This window comes from Myiozetetes cayanensis, unplaced genomic scaffold, assembly GCF_022539395.1.
Source record: "Myiozetetes cayanensis isolate MyiCay16 unplaced genomic scaffold, myiCay2020 scf3, whole genome shotgun sequence".
Lineage (NCBI taxonomy): Eukaryota > Metazoa > Chordata > Aves > Passeriformes > Tyrannidae > Myiozetetes > Myiozetetes cayanensis.
The window spans coordinates 48177854-48199105 of NW_026087521.1; the positions used below are offsets into that span (position 1 = coordinate 48177854).

The 21252-nt window shown below is 42.6% G+C and overlaps 3 protein-coding genes across 3 annotated transcripts; 1 reads left to right on the forward strand and 2 right to left on the reverse strand.

The window, feature by feature from the left end:
• Positions 1–5540: 5540 nt before the first annotated feature.
• LOC126644481 (histone H2A.J) lies at positions 5541–6235 on the reverse strand. The gene has a single exon (XM_050323865.1). It carries the CDS (start codon positions 6202–6204, stop codon positions 5815–5817), a length of 390 nt encoding a protein of 129 aa, XP_050179822.1. The 5' UTR covers positions 6205–6235; the 3' UTR covers positions 5541–5814.
• Positions 6236–6506: 271 nt separating this feature from the next.
• Positions 6507–7037, forward strand: LOC126644485 (histone H2B 1/2/3/4/6). Its single transcript, XM_050323869.1, has one exon. It carries the CDS (start codon positions 6533–6535, stop codon positions 6911–6913), a length of 381 nt encoding a protein of 126 aa, XP_050179826.1. The 5' UTR covers positions 6507–6532; the 3' UTR covers positions 6914–7037.
• A 1104-nt stretch (positions 7038–8141) lies between these two features.
• LOC126644476 (histone H1.10) lies at positions 8142–9417 on the reverse strand. Its single transcript, XM_050323859.1, has one exon. The coding sequence runs from the start codon at positions 9044–9046 to the stop codon at positions 8381–8383; it is 666 nt and encodes a 221-aa protein (XP_050179816.1). The 5' UTR covers positions 9047–9417; the 3' UTR covers positions 8142–8380.
• Positions 9418–21252: the final 11835 nt, after the last annotated feature.

The following is a 21252-nucleotide window of genomic DNA, read 5'->3' on the forward strand; positions in this document are numbered from 1 at the left end:
TTGAAGCTCTTTCTTGAAATTTGTGGGTGGCTCTGAAAAGAGCCTTTGTGTTCTAAGAGCCTAAGATAACCCGGGAGTCGAGTTCAGCCACCGAAGCCGTAGAGGGTGCGTCCCTGGCGTTTAAGGGCGTAGACCACGTCCATGGCAGTGACCGTCTTCCTCTTGGCGTGCTCGGTGTAGGTGACGGCGTCGCGGATCACGTTCTCCAGGAACACCTTCAGCACGCCGCGCGTCTCCTCATAGATGAGCCCCGAGATGCGCTTGACGCCGCCGCGCCGAGCCAGGCGGCGGATGGCGGGCTTGGTGATGCCCTGGATGTTGTCGCGCAGCACCTTGCGGTGGCGCTTGGCGCCGCCCTTGCCGAGCCCCTTCCCGCCCTTGCCTCTGCCAGACATGGTGCCTAACAATCACTCCCAAGAACTATGCAATGAATAGCGAACCCAGCGCACTCTATATTGCCGTCGGTCCGACCTGGTTGGGGACTGCGGCGGGAGGCGGGGTCTCGGCCGCAGTCCCCGCCCCCTGCCGGCCTTCCCGCGCCTCGGCGGCCCAGGCTCTTTCCCGGCCTGGGCTCGCAGGCGCGCGCGGCGGTTCCGCCTCTCCCGGGCTGGGCCGATCCCGCCCCGCCCTTCCCGCAGCGGGGCCGCGCTGCCCCTGCCCGCTGTCAGCCCGCTCGTCCCTTTGCTGCTTTCCTGTCCCGTCCCGGCCTCGCCCCTGCGCGGGTGACACTTCCGCGGCCGCGCTGGGTCTCCGCCGGTACCAGGAGCGGGGGCTGCGGCGCTCCCTTCCCCGTCCCTCCCCGCGGGTCTGCGGCAAAATCCGACCAATGCAGGGCCACGCTGGGCGCTCCCGCCCTGGCGCTGCTCTCCGCCTCCATTCGGGTGTAGCTGGCGGAGGCGCCTTTCCCGGGCAGCGCTGGCTTTGTTTTCTTCGGCCATGTCGGCTTCGCGTTTTCTTTGTCTCTCCGGACACTCCCACAGCTGCCCCCTCCTCCGTGCAGTCCTGGGGGCTGGGCACCGAGCGTTTCGCGCTTTTGTGTCTGCACAGAGCGACCTGCAGGTCGGTGCGAAGGGAAGCAGGGAGCGAGGTCCTAAGCGGCAGGGAAAATCGTCAGTGAGGGATTTAGGTGGGGAACGTGTAGATCTGAAAATCTTTGAAGGCAACACGGAGGGGCTGTTAGTGAGTGCGGAAGGGAGCGTCTGCCCATCCTTTCTGCGCTCTCCAGCCCCGCAGTACGGTCTCGGGGGCAGCGCTGGCCGCAGGGCTCTAAGCGCTCTCCCGGCACTTGCCAGGCTCTGAAAGAAGTATTCGCTGGCGTACATGGCGATCCAAAAAGCGAGAGACAATGTTACGGATATTACCAACAGATGTCTGTTTGACATTCGAAAAATGAACAGTAACGAAAGATTTTTTGTTCAAATGAAGAATCCCGAAATTTTGCCTTTCGTTTCACACTGCTGGGAACAAACATCTCTACATGCTGCTTACAGTATATCGGACTGTATTTGTGAAGTGAATGAATAAATACTGACAGAGTTATAAGACTGCATTTCTAAATTAAATCTGTTAAGATTGTAAATACTGCTTACACTCAGAATAGAAGTGATATGGCTATGGTGCTTGCCAGTTCTTATGCTATTAGTATTTTGCACCCTTCAAATATGTCTACTGTTTAAAATTTTTTATATCCTTAAAAATTTTTGCAGTTGTTTATTTAAAGTTATTCAGGAGTATAATTTACAGAACCTTGGCAACATCTCCAGAATATTTCTTGGCAGAAAGCGTTCCTCAAACTCAGGGAGAAATGTGATTGAGATTGTGCGTTTGGTTACAGGTGTCAAAACAGAATAAGTCTTGTTATGATTTTAATCATTACTGTGAATTCCTTTTCCATCCAAATTGATATTTTAAACAATTTAAAGAATTGCTACTCATGCTACAGTATGAGCAGGCAAACATAGCTTTAATTTAGATTAGGTTTGTTTTCTAACTGAACAGAGTGAACGAAGACTAATTGGAAGATTTCTCACTGGTGGACCTGCCAGGCTGGTGCCTAACATTACTATTTGGCTCCTCAAAGTCTGCTTTGTTCTTTATACCTGAAGATCTGTGTCTAGCTATGTTTCCTGAGGCAGTTATAAACAACATTCTGAATACTAAAGAAAGCCTAAAGGAAATTACACAGAATCTTTTAGTATGTCAAATAATAATTTCTTCGTAAGTCTTTCTAAATGCAGAGTGAGGATCATAGTATAACTTTTCCTTCTAGCAGTATAACATCCGAAAGACTTAAAAAATTGTCTTCCATTTCTGGCAGAAATTGGTGATGCAGAGGCTGAGACTAGTACCTTACAGTAATTAAAATAGTTGCAACCCCCTTTCCTCAGTGTCTGGAGCACATTAGATGTAATTTAATGTCATGCTTTCTAGAAGGCTGCCTTGTCTGTAAGTTGGTACAAGTGCATGCAGATGTTTCCCGGGTATTTCTGTTAGTGATATTAGTCAGTTCTCTCATGGATCGGAGGATTTTCTTAGGCAAAAATAATTAAAGTGGAAAGAAATTTTCCTGCTGAATATAATCCCTAATGAAGTTGTTACTACTGCTGATTGGAGACAATAAGTTTTATTTGGATTAAATTTTAGGATCCAATCCTTGGATTGTAGGTACTACATTTTCCCCATCAGTTTGGACGAACAGCACTGGGGGTTAAATGAGGATGGAAGCCTTTGCAAAACTCAGCTCCATTAAAGAAATAAAATAAAAATCTGCAGCTTTTCAAGTGTGCATTAATTAGGACTGTTGCCCTAGTTCCTCATTAAACTGTAATGAGTAAATTGCATTTGTTCATTGCAGTAAAGCAACATCTCACCATGACTGCACAAGAGAGTACAGAATTAATAAAAGTCATTGCATCAGTGTGTTATAACCAACTGCAAAGATGCTCCTAATTTTCTTGAGAGCTTATGAGGCAATTTAAATTCCTATCTGTATCTGCTACCCTTGTCATAATAATTATAACAATATGCAAACTAAAGTGATGTAAGATCTTTTCAACAGACTACATTTTTCCTAATATTATAAGCACATTATAATACACACGGAAAAGGGTAGAAAAGCCCTTCATATTTTTAACTATGCAATTCTAAGTCTTTTGATATAAAGATTGATATTACTGAGTTATCCCTAAGCATAATTATGATCTATAACATTTGAGGGAGCTTGGTTGGAGTTGTTTGTTGGTTTTTTTTCATCACAAGTTCTTTAGAATGTGAAGGTGCCTTATAACCCAGTGACACAGCTAAGCCACTATATGGTACGGATTTCCTCTTTCCTACTGTTTGTTGTATATGCGAATCACAGAAACTCATTTACTTAAACTTCCTTTGCTGCGTTCCTTCATCCAGTGCAATTTGCTTGAAAGCTGTGAGTCTTTAATACCAGTAGATTTTCCAGAACTCTTATTGTGTAATCCATCTGACTTACGGGACTTTTACTCTGAGGCCTCATCAGTGTGATGACAGCACAGGGTCTACAACTGACGAAACCACTGGTGCTTAAGAACAAAATTAGGGAGTGCTAAGGTGTGAATGTAAGTATCACAGAGGATGAAACTACAATTACTGGGGTAAGCAGACTAGTGAGTGAATTAAGAGGTGCTTGGAATGAAATTCTGGAGCAAATAATGAATTTCTGGTCAGATGACATGAAGAATTTGGAGAGATGTGCTGGACTTAGATCCACATTCAGAGGACAGGGCCCTCCCCTGTGACACCAGCTGATTTCCACATAAAGGAGTTTGTTCACAGAAAAATCTAGCTCCTGCATACAGACACCCCCCACACCATGGCCTTTCTCTGAAATTCCAGTTCTTTGACGTAGAGGTACACGCTTGTGGCCCAGAAAGCCAATCATAATCTGAGCTGCATCAAAATCAGCATGGCCAGCAGGTCAAGGCAAGTGATTCCCCCCTTCTACTCTGCACTCATGAGACTCCGTCTGGAGTTCTGCACCCAGCTTTGGGGTCTTCCGGCGCAAGCAAGATGTGAATCTATTAGAGCAGGTCTAGAAAAAGGTCATAAAACCAAGCAGAGGGCTGGAAGCCTTTTCCCACGAGAAAGGCTGAGAGAGTTGGGGTTTTTCAGCCGGGGGAAGAGCAGATTCGGGGAGACCTTGTGACAGCCTTTCAATACAGAAAGAGACTTTTTTTCAGGCCTGTAGGGACAAGAGAAAGGGTAATGGCTTTAAATTAAAAGAGGGTACATTTATATTGGACATAAGTAAGAATTTGTTTTCCATCGAGGGTTGTGGGACAATGGATTGGGTTGTCCAGAGAAAATGTAGGATGCCCCATTCCTAGAGGATGTTCAAAGTCAGGCTGGATGGGGCTTCGAGAAACCTGGGCTAGTGGAAGATGTTCCTATCCACAGTAGGGATGTTGGACTAGATAATCCTTAATGGCCCCTTCCCACCCCAACCGCTCTATTACTGCTATCTTCTGACACATATACATTTGGAATCTTTTCTGGAAACTAAAGATAGAAGATCTGTGCATGTTAGAATGGTTTTTGATTACCAGTGCAGTTACTCAAGAGGAGAATTGTAAGGGCCAGGACATATGTAGGTGCAGCAAATGAGGACCAATAAACCAACATAATGAAAACATTACAATCCTAAATGTGTCCACTTAAAAACACAACCCTTAGGAACAGATACCACCCCTATATCAGATTAGGCCGGTGCTCCAGCAGCTCTGTTTTTCTCCACAAATTATCTGTGGTGTCTCACTTTAGCCGTGGCACAATCCTGCCTAACAAGCCTGTCTGCTACAGCTTGGGGGTGGCAAGGAGAGGCAGAGTGAGAGTGTTGCCCTCCTCCAAGCCCAGAGCATTCCTCCTCCCCAGGGGATGGAGAGCAGAGGTGCTGCACAGGTGGGACCTATGGCCTCAGTAGTGTAGTGTAGACCATCAGATGCAGCTTCTAGGAATATCCTAACAAGAGGAATCAGCTAGATGTCTTTTTCATGATTTATGACAGTGAATATAAAGAGATTTAAGGTGGTGCTTTTGAGTGATACTTGTGCCAGCAACACAGAAAATTTAAGAGTAATATTGCCACTGCAAACTGATGTAACAAGAGGAATAGCAACACAGTGGGGGAATTTTAAGGGTAGAAAGTTTGAAAATTCCCTTAAAATGTGAACACACCAGCACTGCAAGGTGCTCCTTCTGAATGCTTTACAGTGCAAGTTTGAGTAGTTAAAAGATCTGGATCAAAAAGCGTAATTTTCCCTAAGGCATTAGGGAACATACTCATGTTATGTCTAGATTAAGTTAAATCATAAGGAAGCTTTACATCTTTTGAAAAACAGAGGCCCAGAAAGGAAATGAAGAAATAATTTCATTCTCAGTTATGAGTTTGGGATGATCTTGCATCTGTTTTCATGCTGCACAGCTTTTTCCACACCCTCCCCATTGTTAACCACCCTCTCATATTTTTAAAACCTAAGTAGCCTAAGAAATCACGAAAGTTGAGCAGAATCAATATTAAGACATAAGTGCTTTACTGTTACAAGGAAAAAAAACAAATTAATGATTTTAAAGGGAGAATTAGCAAGCGTATGACCTCCATTCGATAGGAATAAGGTTTATATTACTGTAACAAGAATACGTTTTAGTTACTAAAGTTGCAATTAAAGATAGCATGAGAGACCTTTGTAAAGAAAGCAACACAACTCTTTTCTGATTCTGTGGGTGGCTCTGAAAAGAGCCTTTGGTTTAAAATGTGCTAAGCCTTAATAGCTTTGCTCGTCGAACTTATTTGCTTTTAGCTTTATGGCTCTCAGTCTTCTTGGGCAGCAGCACGGCCTGGATGTTGGGCAGCACGCCACCCTGCGCGATCGTCACCTTGCCCAGCAGCTTGTTGAGCTCCTCGTCGTTGCGGATGGCGAGCTGCAGGTGGCGGGGGATGATGCGCGTCTTCTTGTTGTCGCGGGCCGCGTTGCCCGCCAGCTCCAGGATCTCGGCCGTCAGGTACTCCAGCACGGCCGCCATGTAGACAGGAGCTCCAGCCCCCACCCGCTCCGCGTAGTTACCTTTCCGGAGCAATCGGTGCACGCGACCGACAGGAAACTGCAGCCCGGCCCGCGACGAACGCGACTTGGCCTTGGCTCGGACCTTGCCTCCCTGCTTCCCGCGGCCGGACATATTTAGGGCGCCTTGTGCACAGCACAAATTCACCCACTACAGCTGAACCGAGACTGTCCTGCCGGTACCCAGGCGCTTCCCCTTTTATCCCTTCTCTGGGCGGGATTGGCCGCTGGTGATTGGCTGGAACCGCTCACTGCTTAAAGAACCAATGACAATGCGGATCGTATGTTGACCAATCGGATGCAAGGACCAACCCTGTACTGTAAGATCCAATAGCGTTGCGCGGCTGAAGGGCCGCAATTTGCATAACCGCTCTATAAATAGCGCGGGCTGCGGCCATTTTGCTGCTGAGTCTTCTCTGAGAGAGACGAAAAGCGCTGTCAAAATGCCCGAGCCGGCCAAGTCCGCACCCGCGCCTAAGAAAGGCTCCAAGAAGGCGGTGACCAAGACGCAGAAGAAGGGCGACAAGAAGCGTAAGAAGAGCCGCAAGGAGAGCTACTCCATCTACGTGTACAAGGTGCTGAAGCAGGTGCACCCCGACACGGGCATCTCGTCCAAGGCCATGGGCATCATGAACTCCTTCGTCAACGACATCTTCGAGCGCATCGCCGGCGAGGCGTCGCGCCTGGCGCACTACAACAAGCGCTCCACCATCACGTCGCGGGAGATCCAGACGGCCGTGCGGCTGCTGCTGCCCGGCGAGCTGGCCAAGCACGCCGTGTCCGAGGGCACCAAGGCTGTCACCAAGTACACCAGCTCCAAGTAAATACCTGCTACAAATACTGTTTAACCCAAAGGCTCTTTTAAGAGCCACCCACATATTCTCTAAAAGGGCTTTACACTGTAGTGACTTGGTCTTTGGTTCGAAAATTTTGTTAGGAAGCGCTAAAACCAATCTGAAACATGTTCAATCAGTCATTGTAGCTTGCAGTGATAATTAATCCATCTCTGAAAGCCTTGAGTTACAACTTGAAATAAATTCAATTGTTTTTATTAATAAATAACGTTCAAATATTTTCCCAATAAACTATTAACCTCTTTATTCAGTAAAAATGTGACTGTACATTATACTTCATGTTCCATCAAAATTAGGTATTTTACATAGTTTCCAATCACATGGCTAAATTAAATGAAAATAAATAAGGAAAATAGACGACTCTGATCAATTTTTACACTTATGTCCCGGAATAGTCTAAACTTAAACATTTGCCCTTCTCTATGAGAAGACAGGATCATAAGGCAAGGACAAAATGTGAGAAGCGACAACAACTGAGAGGGGGTAGGCGCTATAGGAGGACGAGCTGTCCCGGAGCGCGGTGAGCCGGGCGCACCGGCAGGCGCGGAGCCAGCACGGGCGAGCTCCGTGCGCCCCAGCCCCTCCCTTTCTTCCCCCTCTTCCCCGCACTGTAGCGCGGGCTTTTCCAAATTTCCTAACCGCCCAATGAGCGGCTGCGGCTTCTCCCATCAGCCAATCACAGGCGGGCCCAGGCCGCGCTCCCCGGGCCGGCGGTGCTGGAGGAGCTCCTGGCCCGCTCCGCCCCCGCGCAGCCCCGGGGCCGAACCCCCCCACACCCCGCGCTCCGGGACAGCTGCCCGGCCGAGCTCCCGCCGCTCCGGCTGCGCCGCCGCCAGCTCGGCAGGATGCGGAACAGGAACGCTGGTGCCTCCCCCCGCCTCCCGCCCCGCCGATTTCCTTCTCGAAAAAGCAGGTCGGTCGAGTCACGCAGAAATCAGGACCTGCCCCACGGCAGCGCTGGCAAGCGGAAAGGTCGTTGCCAAGAAAGCGGAGGAGTGGTGCTGACAGTTCCCTGCTACGGTCACCAAGAGGTGTGGCAGCTGCATCCATGCTATTAGGAATCGCGCTGATAAGAGCAATGAGAGAAACCTCCACGCCCCAGAAAGGTACCCGCCTTTAAGCAGTCCCTTTAACACACACACCCACTTGCGGTGCTCAAAAAAAAAAAAAAAAAAAAAAAAAAAAAAAGCAGGCAGCCTTTAGAAAGCGTTTTCGCAGGGAATGTAGACTTTTATTTTTTCCAAGTCTTAGCGTAACCACGGCCGGAAGTTTAGCGTCCCATCCACTCCCCAGACAAATGTCCCACACGGATAGTGACGTGTGGACAGCTCTGCTGCAGGCACGGAGCTCAGTGACGGAGTGTATCAGCCCTTTTGGGGACAATAGTAGGTGGCTCTTAAAAGAGCCGTTGGGTTTAAGTATTTCCACTTCAGCACTTCATTTCTTGGGCGCTGCCTTCTTCGCCTTAGCTGTTTTCGGCTTGGCCGTCTTCGGCTTTGCTGCTTTCGGCTTCACCGCTTTTGCCTTTGCCGGGCTCTTTGCTGCCGCCGCCGCTTTTTTGGGCTTGGCAGCCTTCGTCGCCTTTTTGGGGCTCTTGGCTGCTTTCTTGGCCGCGCTGGCCGCCGGCTTCTTGGCTTTTTTGGGGCTCTTCTTCACCGCCGCCGCCTTTTTGGGCTTCTTGGCGGCGCTGGCGGGCTTCTTAGCCGCCGGCTTCTTGGGCTTGGCTGCGGCTGTTTTCTTCTTAGGAGCCTTTTCCTTCACTTCTCCAGGTTTCTTGCTGAGACGAAAAGAGCCGGAGGCGCCGGTGCCCTTGGTCTGCACCAGGGTGCCTTTGCTGACGAGGCTCTTGAGCCCCAGCTTGATGCGGCTGTTGTTCTTCTCCACATCGTAGCCGCCGGCGGCCAGCGCCTTCTTGAGCGCGGCGAGGGAGAGCCCCTTGCGCTCCTTGGAGGCGGACACGGCCTTGGTGATGAGCTCGGTGACGCTGGGCCCCGCGGGCTTGCGGGCTTTGGAAGCGCCCGCCGCTTTCTTCGGCTTCTTGGCGGCGGCCTTGGCGGCGGGGGCCGCGACAGCGGGAGCGGCGGCGGGAGCGGTCTCCGACATCGCTGCAGAGACTTCTTCCTAATCAAAAGAAAGTAATTGGGCTACAGTAACCCCGATGCCTGAATTTATAGCGAAGCGGTGATCTGTGATTGGTGCTTTGCAGAGCCCGCCTAACTGTTAGCCAGGAAGAGCTTTTCCTCCTCCGAGTCTGTGTTTCTTCGGAGTTATAAATTCATATTTTTTCTAAAACGAGTGCTGTAAAATTACCCCAGTTTCTTCGGAGAGTGAAGAGAAGACAATGGACTTTCATTCGGGAGAGTTTCTTGCTATTTGAACCACAGATGAAAGAGAAAAGCTGTTTTTAACCCCGCGTTGTGAAGCCAGAAAGACCCCGGGAACGGCAAACTTTTGTTTTTCCTTCTAAATTAAAATAAAACGCGTAGATAAAAAGTCTCCCCACTAATGCAGCCTTACTCTTTGGGGGGTTTTCTCCAGTTTAGGACAGAAACCGAGTGGACAGCTTGAGTATTTTTGTCGTAAATTGATTTCAAAGAGAAGGAAGTAACACAATTTCATGGCTGAGCTTTGAATATGGATAAAGATTCGGCTCTCTTAACCATATCTTTAACTATTAAGCATACCGTATTTCAACATAATTTCTTGTTTTGGGAAAGTAAGAGACCTTCAGAGGAATATATATATTGTTGAAAATTGTTTGGAACTTGCCAGGGCTCTGCTTTTATGAGTGTGTTGTTCTATAAGTGGATAGAATGATTTTGATATTTTTACAAATACTCTGTTTGTAAAATGAAGCTGTTAATGCCTAGTTAAGTGAATTCCAAATAAACTATTACTTTAATGCTTTCTCAGTTAGAATAGTATATGCTATTCTTCAAGATTTATAAACTTCTGAAGCAGGTTTGTAGGGGAAAAATGTGTCACAGGTAAAGATACACTAATATGTATCATATGCTGCTTAAACATTATTAGAGCCTGCTGAAGCCCCGGTTCTTACGAAACAAATTAAATACTGTGAAAATCTCGCCTGTATGAATAGAATGCTTCACCCTTAATATTACCTATAAATATTTGGACATCGAGTGTTATGGTTTTGGTGTTGGTTTGTTTAGTGGTGGTGGTGGTGTTTCGCATAGGTTTCATATTCCTCCCATTCTTTTCTTTAAAGGAAAAGAAAAACACTTGACAATTTAGGGTTTCATCCAAATCTTCAGAATACTGAAATAATTTTAAGACATCCTCATAAATCAGAATCAGTTTTAATTATTGTAATTCTACTAAAATACTAAGTCTCAGAAAGTGACAATGGAAATTGTTTAAATTTTTTAAAGACTGCCATGAGTTGTTTGGGCTAATTTTTTATTAAATCAGAACATAAAAGCCCCGATTGGTTTCTAATTAAAAAGCAGCCAGATTTTTTTCCCTTGGTTGCAAAAAACAAGTTAAGATCAAACTTAATGTTTTACCCCATTGTACTTTGTAAAAATTCGTCATGCAAACTGTCAGTGGCTGTTTCAGCAAAGGAACAAGTATGACTTTGAGATTCAAGATGGCATCAGATACATCTTAAAAGGTGCTGGTGTGCATTTCGATATATTGAATGCTAAAGATACAATGAAGTTATACTTGACAACAAGAAGTTTAGTGAAAGAAGATGGATTAAAATGATAATGATACATGAGATACATTAGAATTACAAGTGAAACAATGAACCATCACTTTTTCATGTTCTCTTTTATTTCCATTTTCATTTTGTTGTGTTTGCATGTAGGCCAGATGATAAATACTCTGAAGGAGAGGAATGGAAAAGTGGAGATTGGGAAAAATTAAGCTTGTCAGTACTCCACGGTAAAAAACAGACTGAAAAGCATATTGAAGTGGGCTGTGAAATCTGCCACGCTTCTTGTGAACATGACATCGTTCCCACATAAACAACTAGACCAAATCCACAGTAGCCATAGATTTTGAAAGCTCAGGGTGGCAACCCAGATTACCAGTATGTATATGTTTGAGAGATAAAAAAGTAGTTGGCTGTGGTGGGATGAGGGCATTATGCTTACTTTTCGGTTTGGATAAGCAAAGACAGCCATAAAGCAAAATCTGACTGTAAATGATACAAAAGAGAGAACCTGGAAGTGTCATCTATCCAAGTCTGTTAAACGTCATGTACGTTCTTCTGAGGATAGGGACAGCATGAAGGCTAATGTGCCTTAATCTCTGTAGCTTTAACAGTTTGGTGTTAGAACTCTGTAACTCCGCTTTGTTACACTTGAAAATGATCAGGAAGTTGGGAGCAACTGGGAGTGGACAATAACCACTGGTGCAAGAATGCAGCTGTAGCCTGAGGGGTGCGTCCTCTTTACACATCCCTCACATTCACATATTTGGGAAAGTTTCCCTTCAGGCTTCTTTTTAGTAAACCTATTCTCAGTTCATCAAGAGAGGAGAGGTTTCCTCCCCTTCCCCCATAAGCAGGATGCAGGTTAGAGATAAAGACGGGAGGTAGGACGGGAGAAGAGATCTCAGATCTTGCTCCCTAAGTAGCGCAATCACTAGAACTCCACCCGCAGCACACAAGGATTGTTGTCCCTACTCTGGCAAGTTTTAAAGGGACAAGGACGTCTCTGGTTAATTTTGGGGGGGTTTCATTTGCTTTGTTTTGTTTTCTTTCTGTAAGTAAAGCATTTGATGAAGGTTGTGAAGGTCGTTATCTAAGAATTTCAAAGGTCAGAATTTAGAGCTTCTCTCACTTTTAGTTCTGGCTTCATCCCTGTAAGTTTTCACATCTCCTGCTTCCTATTTTGAGTTAAACTTCTAAAGTCCTTTGCTTTTCCCAAGTACTCTGGGACACTGGAAGTCTTGGCAGCTGGCCTCCGGCATTATGTGTCAGCATCCTTTATTGTATCTTTTCCTTACCCATCAAGCTGGTTCTCTTCTGCACGGAGAATTCTCCCTGGCCTACTTCTGAGTAGAGAAAATGTTCTTGATTTTACCATCCATTTCTGCAGAAGGTGATCTTTTTATTTTTAAAGAGAGAGGCTTTAGAGATATGAGGTGGTGTGAAAAGTGGAGGCTTTTTCAGGGTTATTCCCACGCCCCAGGACAAGCAATGACATTTTCTAGTTAATTAGATAAAACAAACTTATCAGGAGCTTTGAATAATTTTCAAGTTTGCATTGCTGGAAATAGCTGTTAAATGCAATACTGGACTACAACGGCAGTTCTCCTATTTTAGAGACTGATCATTGAAGATGGTGATATTGCCATGGGTGCCAGATTAAAAAAAAAAAAAAGAAAAAAAAAAAAGAAAAAAAAAGACAAATCAAACAAACATTCGAGCACATAACTTATCAGATTGTGGAACAGATTTTCAACCAGACAGAGAAGTTTTCTTCCTGTCAAACAAAATTACTTGAGAATAAAGTTTAAAAAAGTTTGGGGAGTGGGCTGGTAATAAAAAGTGTTTGCAGTTTCCACGTGAAGAGATAAATATTTAAGTGTGACTCATTTAATACCTATATTCAATTAAACAGCAAACATTTTTCAGTATTCTCCCTGATTTCCTTTCCAAGCACCCTGTACAAATGTAGTCTCTGTTTATCTCTTACTTAGGAACTCAAACCACTTTTTTATCACCTCTTTAAAAGTGCATCCAGAACATAGCATCATTTCCATGCACCATCACACAACACGCCCTGACTTCCTTGCCTACCTGTGTAGGTGCTAGTGCAGATTACAGAAGAGCTTACAAAATGACAGAGTATTTTCCAATGCAAGGATCTTCAAAACAAAAATAGTTCACATATCATACCAGAAGTAATTCCTAAACCAGTATGGTAGAGAAAATACTTTACTTTTTTTTTTTCTTTTCAAGACAGAAGCTTCATATGGAGGAAAAACAGATTACACATTAGAAAATAAGGGCAAATAAGACATCCAGACTGCAGGAGGAGAGCAATCCAGATAAGCTGATTAGCCAAATTTAGCTGAAAGCCTTTCCTCAATTATAATGGCTGTTAGTTAGGATGGTGAAGATACAGAGAAATTACCAACTTTTAACTGTAGCATGCTATTCTCTTCACAAATAATAATTTTGCAGACATTCAAGTAATCACCCAGTATTTATAGTAAGAACACCATAACAAGATTAAAAGACATTCATCAGGTCTAGTGTGATGGAACTATATTGATGATACTGATTCAGCAATTGCAAAGTTTTTGTAGTAGGGAAGATTCAAGGTGTCAAAGAGTTGCCAATAGTAAAGAAGCCTGTATCTTTTTAGTTCTACTTCAACTAAGCTAACAAAAATATACTGACAGTTATTTCAGTGTTAGGGCAATCACATCTTCTAAAAAAAAAGTGTCTTGTCTTCCAAACTAACCCCTAATGCAATAGGTTCTATCCCCATGATCAAAGAAGGATCATCTAAAAGAGGGAGACACTAAAATGTCTGTGTGGAGCATGTTCTAAAAAATTATTTCTTATGTTTAAGTAGAATTTCCCGTGTTTCAGTTTGTACCAATTGCCTCTTGTCCTGGGCAGTACTGAGAAGGTTGGACCTGTCTCCTCTATTCCCCCCATAAGGTGTATCTAAACACAGTGATGACACATTCCTCATGTGAGAGATGATTCATTCCCTTCATCATCTTTCTGCCCCTTCACTGGTCTCACTCCAGTTATGTTCATGTTTCTGTTGCACTGTGAAGGCCAGAACTGGATACAACATTTCAGATGTTTCTCACCAGTGTCGAGTGGAGGGATAGAATTATTTCCCTCAACACTCTTCTGCACAGAGTACTTCTCCAGGTTAATTTGTGAAGTCTATTAGATCAACCCTGTATGGCACTCCCATGTCTTTTTAAATGTTGGTAGGTAAATAAAGACAGCTTCAAAAAACTCTGTAACCCCTCACACAGTCCTTAGTTTCAAGGCTTGTCAAGACCAGTGTGAGCTACCCTGATTTGGTTTACTTATCGTGCTGTATATGACTGAAAGATATGTTAAGGCTAATGAGAGTCTCAGCAAAACTTAAATTTCTACACTCTGCAGTGATCAAAAGGTGACTGATCAAAGATGTGACTCTCCTTTCTGCCATAACTGTTAAATATGTGCTAATGGGCAAAAAGGGTGGTGCATTTTAATGAGTCATCCCCCAAATCTCCTTGTCTGCCCATAAAATGACAGCCTAAATCATCAAAACATTTATTCCAGTTTCTGAAAGCCTTATAACAAAATTTTACTTCTCTTCACCCATTCCTGTGACTAAGAATCATCATTATTACAAAGTAGTGTTGCTGCACTTAGGAATCTTGGTTATGAACAGGATTCTGTGTTACTTTGTTCTGTAGACCAATTACCTTTGTATTGTTTTCGGTTGGAGATAAAGGGGAGAAAGATAAGTGCAGAAAGACAAAGAAATATAGGGATCTACATATTGAAAGTGTGGAAGTGTAACCCTAGCTGTAACTTCTACAGAGTGCCTGGAAAAAACTGAAATGTGATTTCTGAAGCTATGTTACATGCTGTCTGTTCTCCCAGGTGTACAGCATCGTCAAACTATAATTTCTTTTTTTTTGTGATGTAGTTTGCAAATACTGATTTGGTCGGAAATGTAAATTGAAACTATGCCATTGATACAGAAAAACTATGTCCTACCCCTTCAGTGACACAGTCCATGTTATCAGATGTCATTTCCTAAGCTTTCAAAGGTAATTCTAGCCCTTCATGCTGAGTGAAGGGAAATAGGATGCTGAAAGCTTTCCTGGGATAGTATGCCATAGACACATCTATGCATTCATCCTGTCCAGCCGTTCTTACTCTTTAGGTATCTAAAGAATATGTCCGAGAAATAAGTACATAATGAGATATTTTGGATTACAGATTAATGCATTTCTCAGATCTACAGACTCAGCACACCCTGGGATAGGAATAACTCATATTGAGATTTACTAATTACAAGCCCAGACAAATTCAAGGAAGATACGAAAAAAACGAAGAATTCGTAGTACTCAGACATAAGGGAGGAAATGAAAACCATTTTTAATAGGCTTTCTCCAACATTGACTTTAGAAAGAATCTCAGTAGAGGATGCAATGTTTTCCTTGAGCTGGCTGATGCATTGCAGGTTTTCTCTCTGTTTTATTTTATTTCATTTTAGGAAAGTATTTGAAATGAAAGTATTAATCATGAAAACTTGGTGTATCAGAAACATCATCTCTTTCAGGTTAGAAATTTGTATTTAAGTGATTGTGATTGTCAACTATGAAATTAAAATGCAGTGTCAAACTGCAGAGTTCTGCAAGTATCAGTCCTAGACCTGGTATAATTTTATTTATGATTTGGATTTTTGTCTACATAGCTTGTACATAAGTCCTGTGAGTACCAACAAGCAAACAAATGCTAAAACAATTGAGGACATTTTATGTATTGAAAAATGCCTGATAAGAGACACTTAGACACTTTACCTAGAAAGAACAGTTTTACAAATATTAAATATATTGCAGAACTGCCACTGTCAGCAGAACATTAAAAATATTGCAGAGCTTCTACTATCAGTAGCAATTGACAAGCACCTGAGTGGATCTGGCACAGTGTAGTCCCATTTTGAGTTTCAGGCCTAGTTTTTAGTACCAAACTTCAGGTAATGACAAGTGAACAATAAGTCAATACACAGAAGAGAGCAAGAGTAATTGTTAGATGCCTAAAAACTATTTCCTAATGAAAAGGCATGTTCAAGTCCTCTGACTAAAAAGAGAAGGTTGAAAAACTGAAATTTCTTAAATGCTTAAAACATGACGAGAAAATAAGTAGTTTTTCCTCATTATACGTTGTAGAAAATACAGAAACTGGTGGTCTTTGAAGCAAGTTAGCAGTAAGGAAATAACTTCTAATATGGAGTAGAAAATGGTGCATGGAAAGATAGCAGAGCCCCAGAATCAGTGTGACTGAGTAACTCTCAGAATAAAATGGGTTCTATTGACTTGATAATGGATGGAGGCCAACAAAAATCGCTCATGTCTAAGTACAGGTAATTATCACAGAACTATTGATTAGGAAGTTCTAATCAAGAATAAGGACAAGGGAGGCATGTTGTGTGCAATACACTTGACATTTAATGATATGTTTGGAACCATCTCCCCTAGCATTCTCATTTGGAATCAGAGGGAATATGGGCAGGATCCGCAGGATGTTAGATATTTGAAAATTATCTGTAGCACAGGGTCAAAGGGCTATATTTAACAGCTTAGTGTCTGCAGGCAACCAGTAATTAAAATAATGCCCCAGGGCTGATATTATTTGGTGTTTTCTGGAACAACAAGGGAGATGAAAGATAAGAGAGAATGTACATTTAACTTGTGTGGATAATACCAACTGAGGAAGGGTAGATGAGTCAAAAGTAGTACAGTTAATTAAAAAGCACTTTAATAAACCTGAAGTATGGGCCAACAAAAATCATGTGCAGTGTGGCAAAGAGAAGTGCCACTTTCTGCACATGAAGAACAACAGCCACTTGCATCAGGGTTATGACTGGTCTGACCTGGACAGAACCTGGATATTGTGGTGACTTTCTCAACTGCTGTATCTTTAAAGACAAGCCTGCTGCTTTGTCCAGAGCATAACCACAAATAAGTCCCTGTAAGCAGCTGGGGGTTCCAACTGAAGTTTTTGGTTCTCCAGCTAAGTACTACTGTGACAAAAACAAAGCAATGCAGTACTGTCTGGAGACACCAACACAATGCACATCACCATTTTTCAGACTTGGCTTCCTCCAGAAACACACATCTCAAGACAAAATTCAATAAATTCCTACAGGGATGCCCACATTAGATTCATTACTTGGAAAACTATGCCCCAGAGAGACCATTTGGACAAGGCAGTATTTCATCTGCTGTTAAGTACTTAGAGCTCTGTAAGAGTTGGCAGCATTCAGCTGCAAAACTTACTGCCCAGAGCAGCTCTGCGTGAGTGGAGCTGCTCAGTCTCTGCTGTGCAAAAAAAATACGTTGGTTACAATGCTTTCTTGCTACTTTTTTCTAGCTTAATCAATGGTTAATACATCATGAGGCCTGTGCTGCTTCAAATGCCAGTTTAGAAAGCAGAGTAAGGATTTGAGAGAAGCAGTCATTTGGTCTCCACGTCGCTGTTTGCTGGCTGCTGTCTCCACCTGAATGCAGGAGTAGACTACTATGGTGTGCTTCAGAGCTCTGAGCTCCACAGGCCACCCTGGTTCAGGGAATGTTTGTTAGAGAGGTCCTTTGGTGTCTTCCTGGAAGAAGACCAGGAATGCCCTGGGCATGTCCAGGGTTTGCCCATGGCTGCCCTTGTCCCCACTGACAGGTTATTGATGCTGTCCCTTTTCTCCTATGTCCTAAAAAAGCTTTATATGAAGAACTGGGTATTTTATTAACTTCTCAATACTCCAAATCTGATCTAGGAGCTCCTCCAGCCTTTGTTCATGAACCTATTCAGCTATAAGAGATATTCAGTGAGCCTGTAGACTGCAGCTTGTGCATGGAGTGGTAGGGGTGAGGCCCATGCAAGCCTTCTTCATGACAGTCACTCAGACAACATGAGCACAAGACAATTTTTGGAAGATTTTGCCTCTGTGTGGATCATCTGATCTTTGAGCCACTCTCTGTGAATGGGAAACTGCATCCTCAAAGGGCAGCCCAAGCTGCTGGACCACGACAGAGGTCTTTTCTTGATTTATCAATCCCTTTGTAATCTCTGAATTTGGTAGCAAAAAGGAGGTTGAAAACAGTCCAAACCAGGGCTGCAGCCCAACCTTTGTATCTCTGACTGACAGGAGTGCTTAAACAAAAAGGTGAGAATGGGGCTTCCCAACTCTCACTTTCTCAATTGGAGGGGAAGGTGAGACATTAAATTAGTTATAAAAGTACCAATCAGCAAACTAAATTTGTGACACTTTTTACTAGTTTTGCTTAAGCAGAATAAAATATTTCTGCAACTATGCTACCTGCCAGAAGATTCCTTCCAAATGGCAAATCTACACATGCAACTATTGACTCAGACCTCAGTCTCAAAATGAAAGACTTCTGTGCACAAAAAAGTTTTTACCAAACTGATATGGGCTGCTCTATTTCAGTAAACAACACTTTGTAGCACAGTTTGTGTGCTGAACTGAAGGTGGGGTGTGTGGGCACTGGGATGCAGAGACCTCTGGTGTATATTTAAAAAGTTAAGGTGCGCCAAAGAAGTCAGATTTTGTGCAATTTACACAGATCTACACAGATGCAGAGACAGGTCCCAGTTGATCGCATCTCCATGCTGCAGAGGTTGAATACTCTGCATCCAAATTCTTCCAGAGACCACAGCATGAGGAGAGTTTAATGTTTAATCCCAAATTTTCTTATTGAGCATATTTGACATTCCACTGGATTTTAAATTAGCAGAGGGACACAGCAGTGTACTGAAATTGCACCACAAGCATAATAAAGCATTTGCAATATACAATTGAATCACAGTAGAAATGTGATTCTCATTGTGGTCTCTATCTGCTCAATGTCAATGCTTGGCCTCAGTCCCTGTGAAGAAATATATTGATTGAAACCATCTCAAGCCTGTTGCACCCTTCAAACTTTTCCATTTTGTCCAGTTTTTGTAGTTTATGTTGGATTGAGCCACATATACATGCCCAGCCTCCCTACCCCATATTTTACTCTGATTTGCTCAGAAAGATGTCAGTCTGAGACAACCTGATGAATCACTGGTGTAGTTGTCTTCTCAAAAACCATGGTAACCCTTCACTCTCCCTGGTGTTGAGATACATGCAGTTTTTCTTTACAGTACATTACTTTTCTTTACAGAACCTTATTCCTCCAGCTCATTGTCTTTTTGCCCTTCTCCCATGGGTGTGAGCTGGTCTGTCAAAAGTACCCAGGGTTTTAGTAGGAGGGAAGGATTTATTTCTTTCCTCCAGGCAGTCCAGATGAGATCTACTGTGCATTCAGCATGGCAGATCACAGGAGCACACAACAGCACAAAACAGGGATCTGTAAAACCTGTCTCAGTCATAAATGGCAGACTACAATTCCATTCTTCCTTTGGGAATGATAGAGAATGTTTTTAAGAGGGAATGAAGCACCAGCTATCAGTGAGTGGAAAAGAAGGAATATTAAAACCTGCCCAGTACAAAATTCAAAACTATTAGTCTGAAAACTTGAATACATTTCCAGAATTTTATTCATATATATTCTTAAATTATAATATGCAACTATTTTTTTTGCCTTATGCTGATCTAAACTCAAATCTTGAAGTTCTAGTAGCATATAATTAATGATATTTTTAAAGGCACTGTTAAATTAATAACTGCATATTTTAAATACCCACCCTGACGTTATGAATACAGACACAATACCCCAGAAGAGCCCTATCTTATTATTGTACAGTTTAGATATATACTAAAAAACATCTCATTCATTACCTAGGGGATGCCAAACCAGAGTATAAGCAAGGGATCTGAAAATTTATGAATGGAAAACAAAGATGAGACCAAAAAAACCCATGGGAACGCACAGATAGTGTTCATGGTACACTAGAGACTTATACTTAGCCTCTATTTTGCAGAATTATATGTCTTGATTCCATCTTGGTGTGAATCTGATTAGACTAGATATGCTAAATGAACAAAATTTGTACTACTATTGATTGAGGACTGCCATTAGTAAGTATGGGTTGGAAAGCAGAAAGGGAGGGATACTGAAATTTGGTGTTCTGTTGCCAGCGTGGCTCTACTAAATGAAGAAAAGACAGTCAGAATTAGCAAAAAGCAGAGATGATTTGCATGTTTCTTAATATACCCCTTTTCTGAAGTGATAGAGATTAGATAGGGAGAAGACAATTTTTAACTAAGTCATGTTTGTTGTCTTTGTCTCAAAATCCTACACAACTAGCCAACTGAAAAACACCCCCAAAAGCCATAGATTTGATATTGACCATAGAAACAATATTTGAAATGTCAGGATAATGGGCTTCTCTTTTATGCTTTTATCATGGCCTTAGAGAGCAAAACACTTTCTTAGTTTTATGATAGAATATAATTGTAATTCCATCATTATTAAACAGACTGAGGGAAGCTGCTTCTTCCCAGTTTGATTTCACAATAGAGAATCTACTTATTATATGTTCCAATATGGTACAGTTTAAAAAAGTACTCAGAAATTATGTTTACTTTTCATACATAAAATGACAAAAGAAAATAAATAATAAACTTTTTCTTTTCCTGGGAAAAAAAAAAAGCAAATATTCTCTAGGTGTTGGTCTAGCAGTTATTCCAGCTCAGGATGTTCTTATAATGTGACATTTTGAACATCCTAAGTCAAATATTGTTCCTTGCTTTCATAAATAATAATTCAGAATCTCATCTGTTTAAAGCATAGATTTAGATCCCTTAAAAACTAACAAACAAACAAACAAACAAACCCAAAAACCCCAAAGACAATAAAACCTGGTAAAGGTCCAAATGTATGGTCTCCTGTCAACAGTAGGATTTTTTTTTACTAATTAGGGAGCAGAAATTTAGGTCTACAGTTGTTGTAAAGAACCTTTGGTAAAAAAAATTTAAAAATTACCCACTGCAGTGACTGGAAAGGTGACAAATTAGCAGAAGTCATAAAGTAATAAAAGTTTAGCATTAAAGAAAAGGATACTATTCCACTTTCTGATTAATATGTGCTTAAAAATACAAAGCTGCTTATGTAAAAATCGAATATTTGAGAAATGGGATATAGAAATGAAAATAAAGAAACAATATACTAGATATCGTTGAAAATTTCCTAAAGCTGGTAAGACATCTGAAATAATTAACAATTCTGTAGAAAAGTTTGAACACAAACTGTAACTCTTTGACCACAAAAAGACAAAAGTATCAATGAACAGTAGCATGAAAATAATCATAATTTAAAGTAATTCAAACCAAGCTCAGCCAGTGCAAGAAAATAAAATACACACACTTACGAAAATGGTTTATAGAAATCTAAGGAGAGAGAAAAAAAAAGCTTTCCAATTCTACGAACATGTACATCTTTGGAATTTTTTGGGGGAGGGAGAGGAAGTGTAGTCTTTTTGTTTATATTGTAAACTTTACAGCTGTCCAACAGCAAACGATGTGTCATCAGCTGTCACGGAGACTGGAAAACGTGGCGGGAACCCCGCCCCTGCGCTCTGCAGTCCCCAACCAGGTCGGACCGACGGCAATATAGAGTGCGCTGGGGCCACTTTTTCTCGC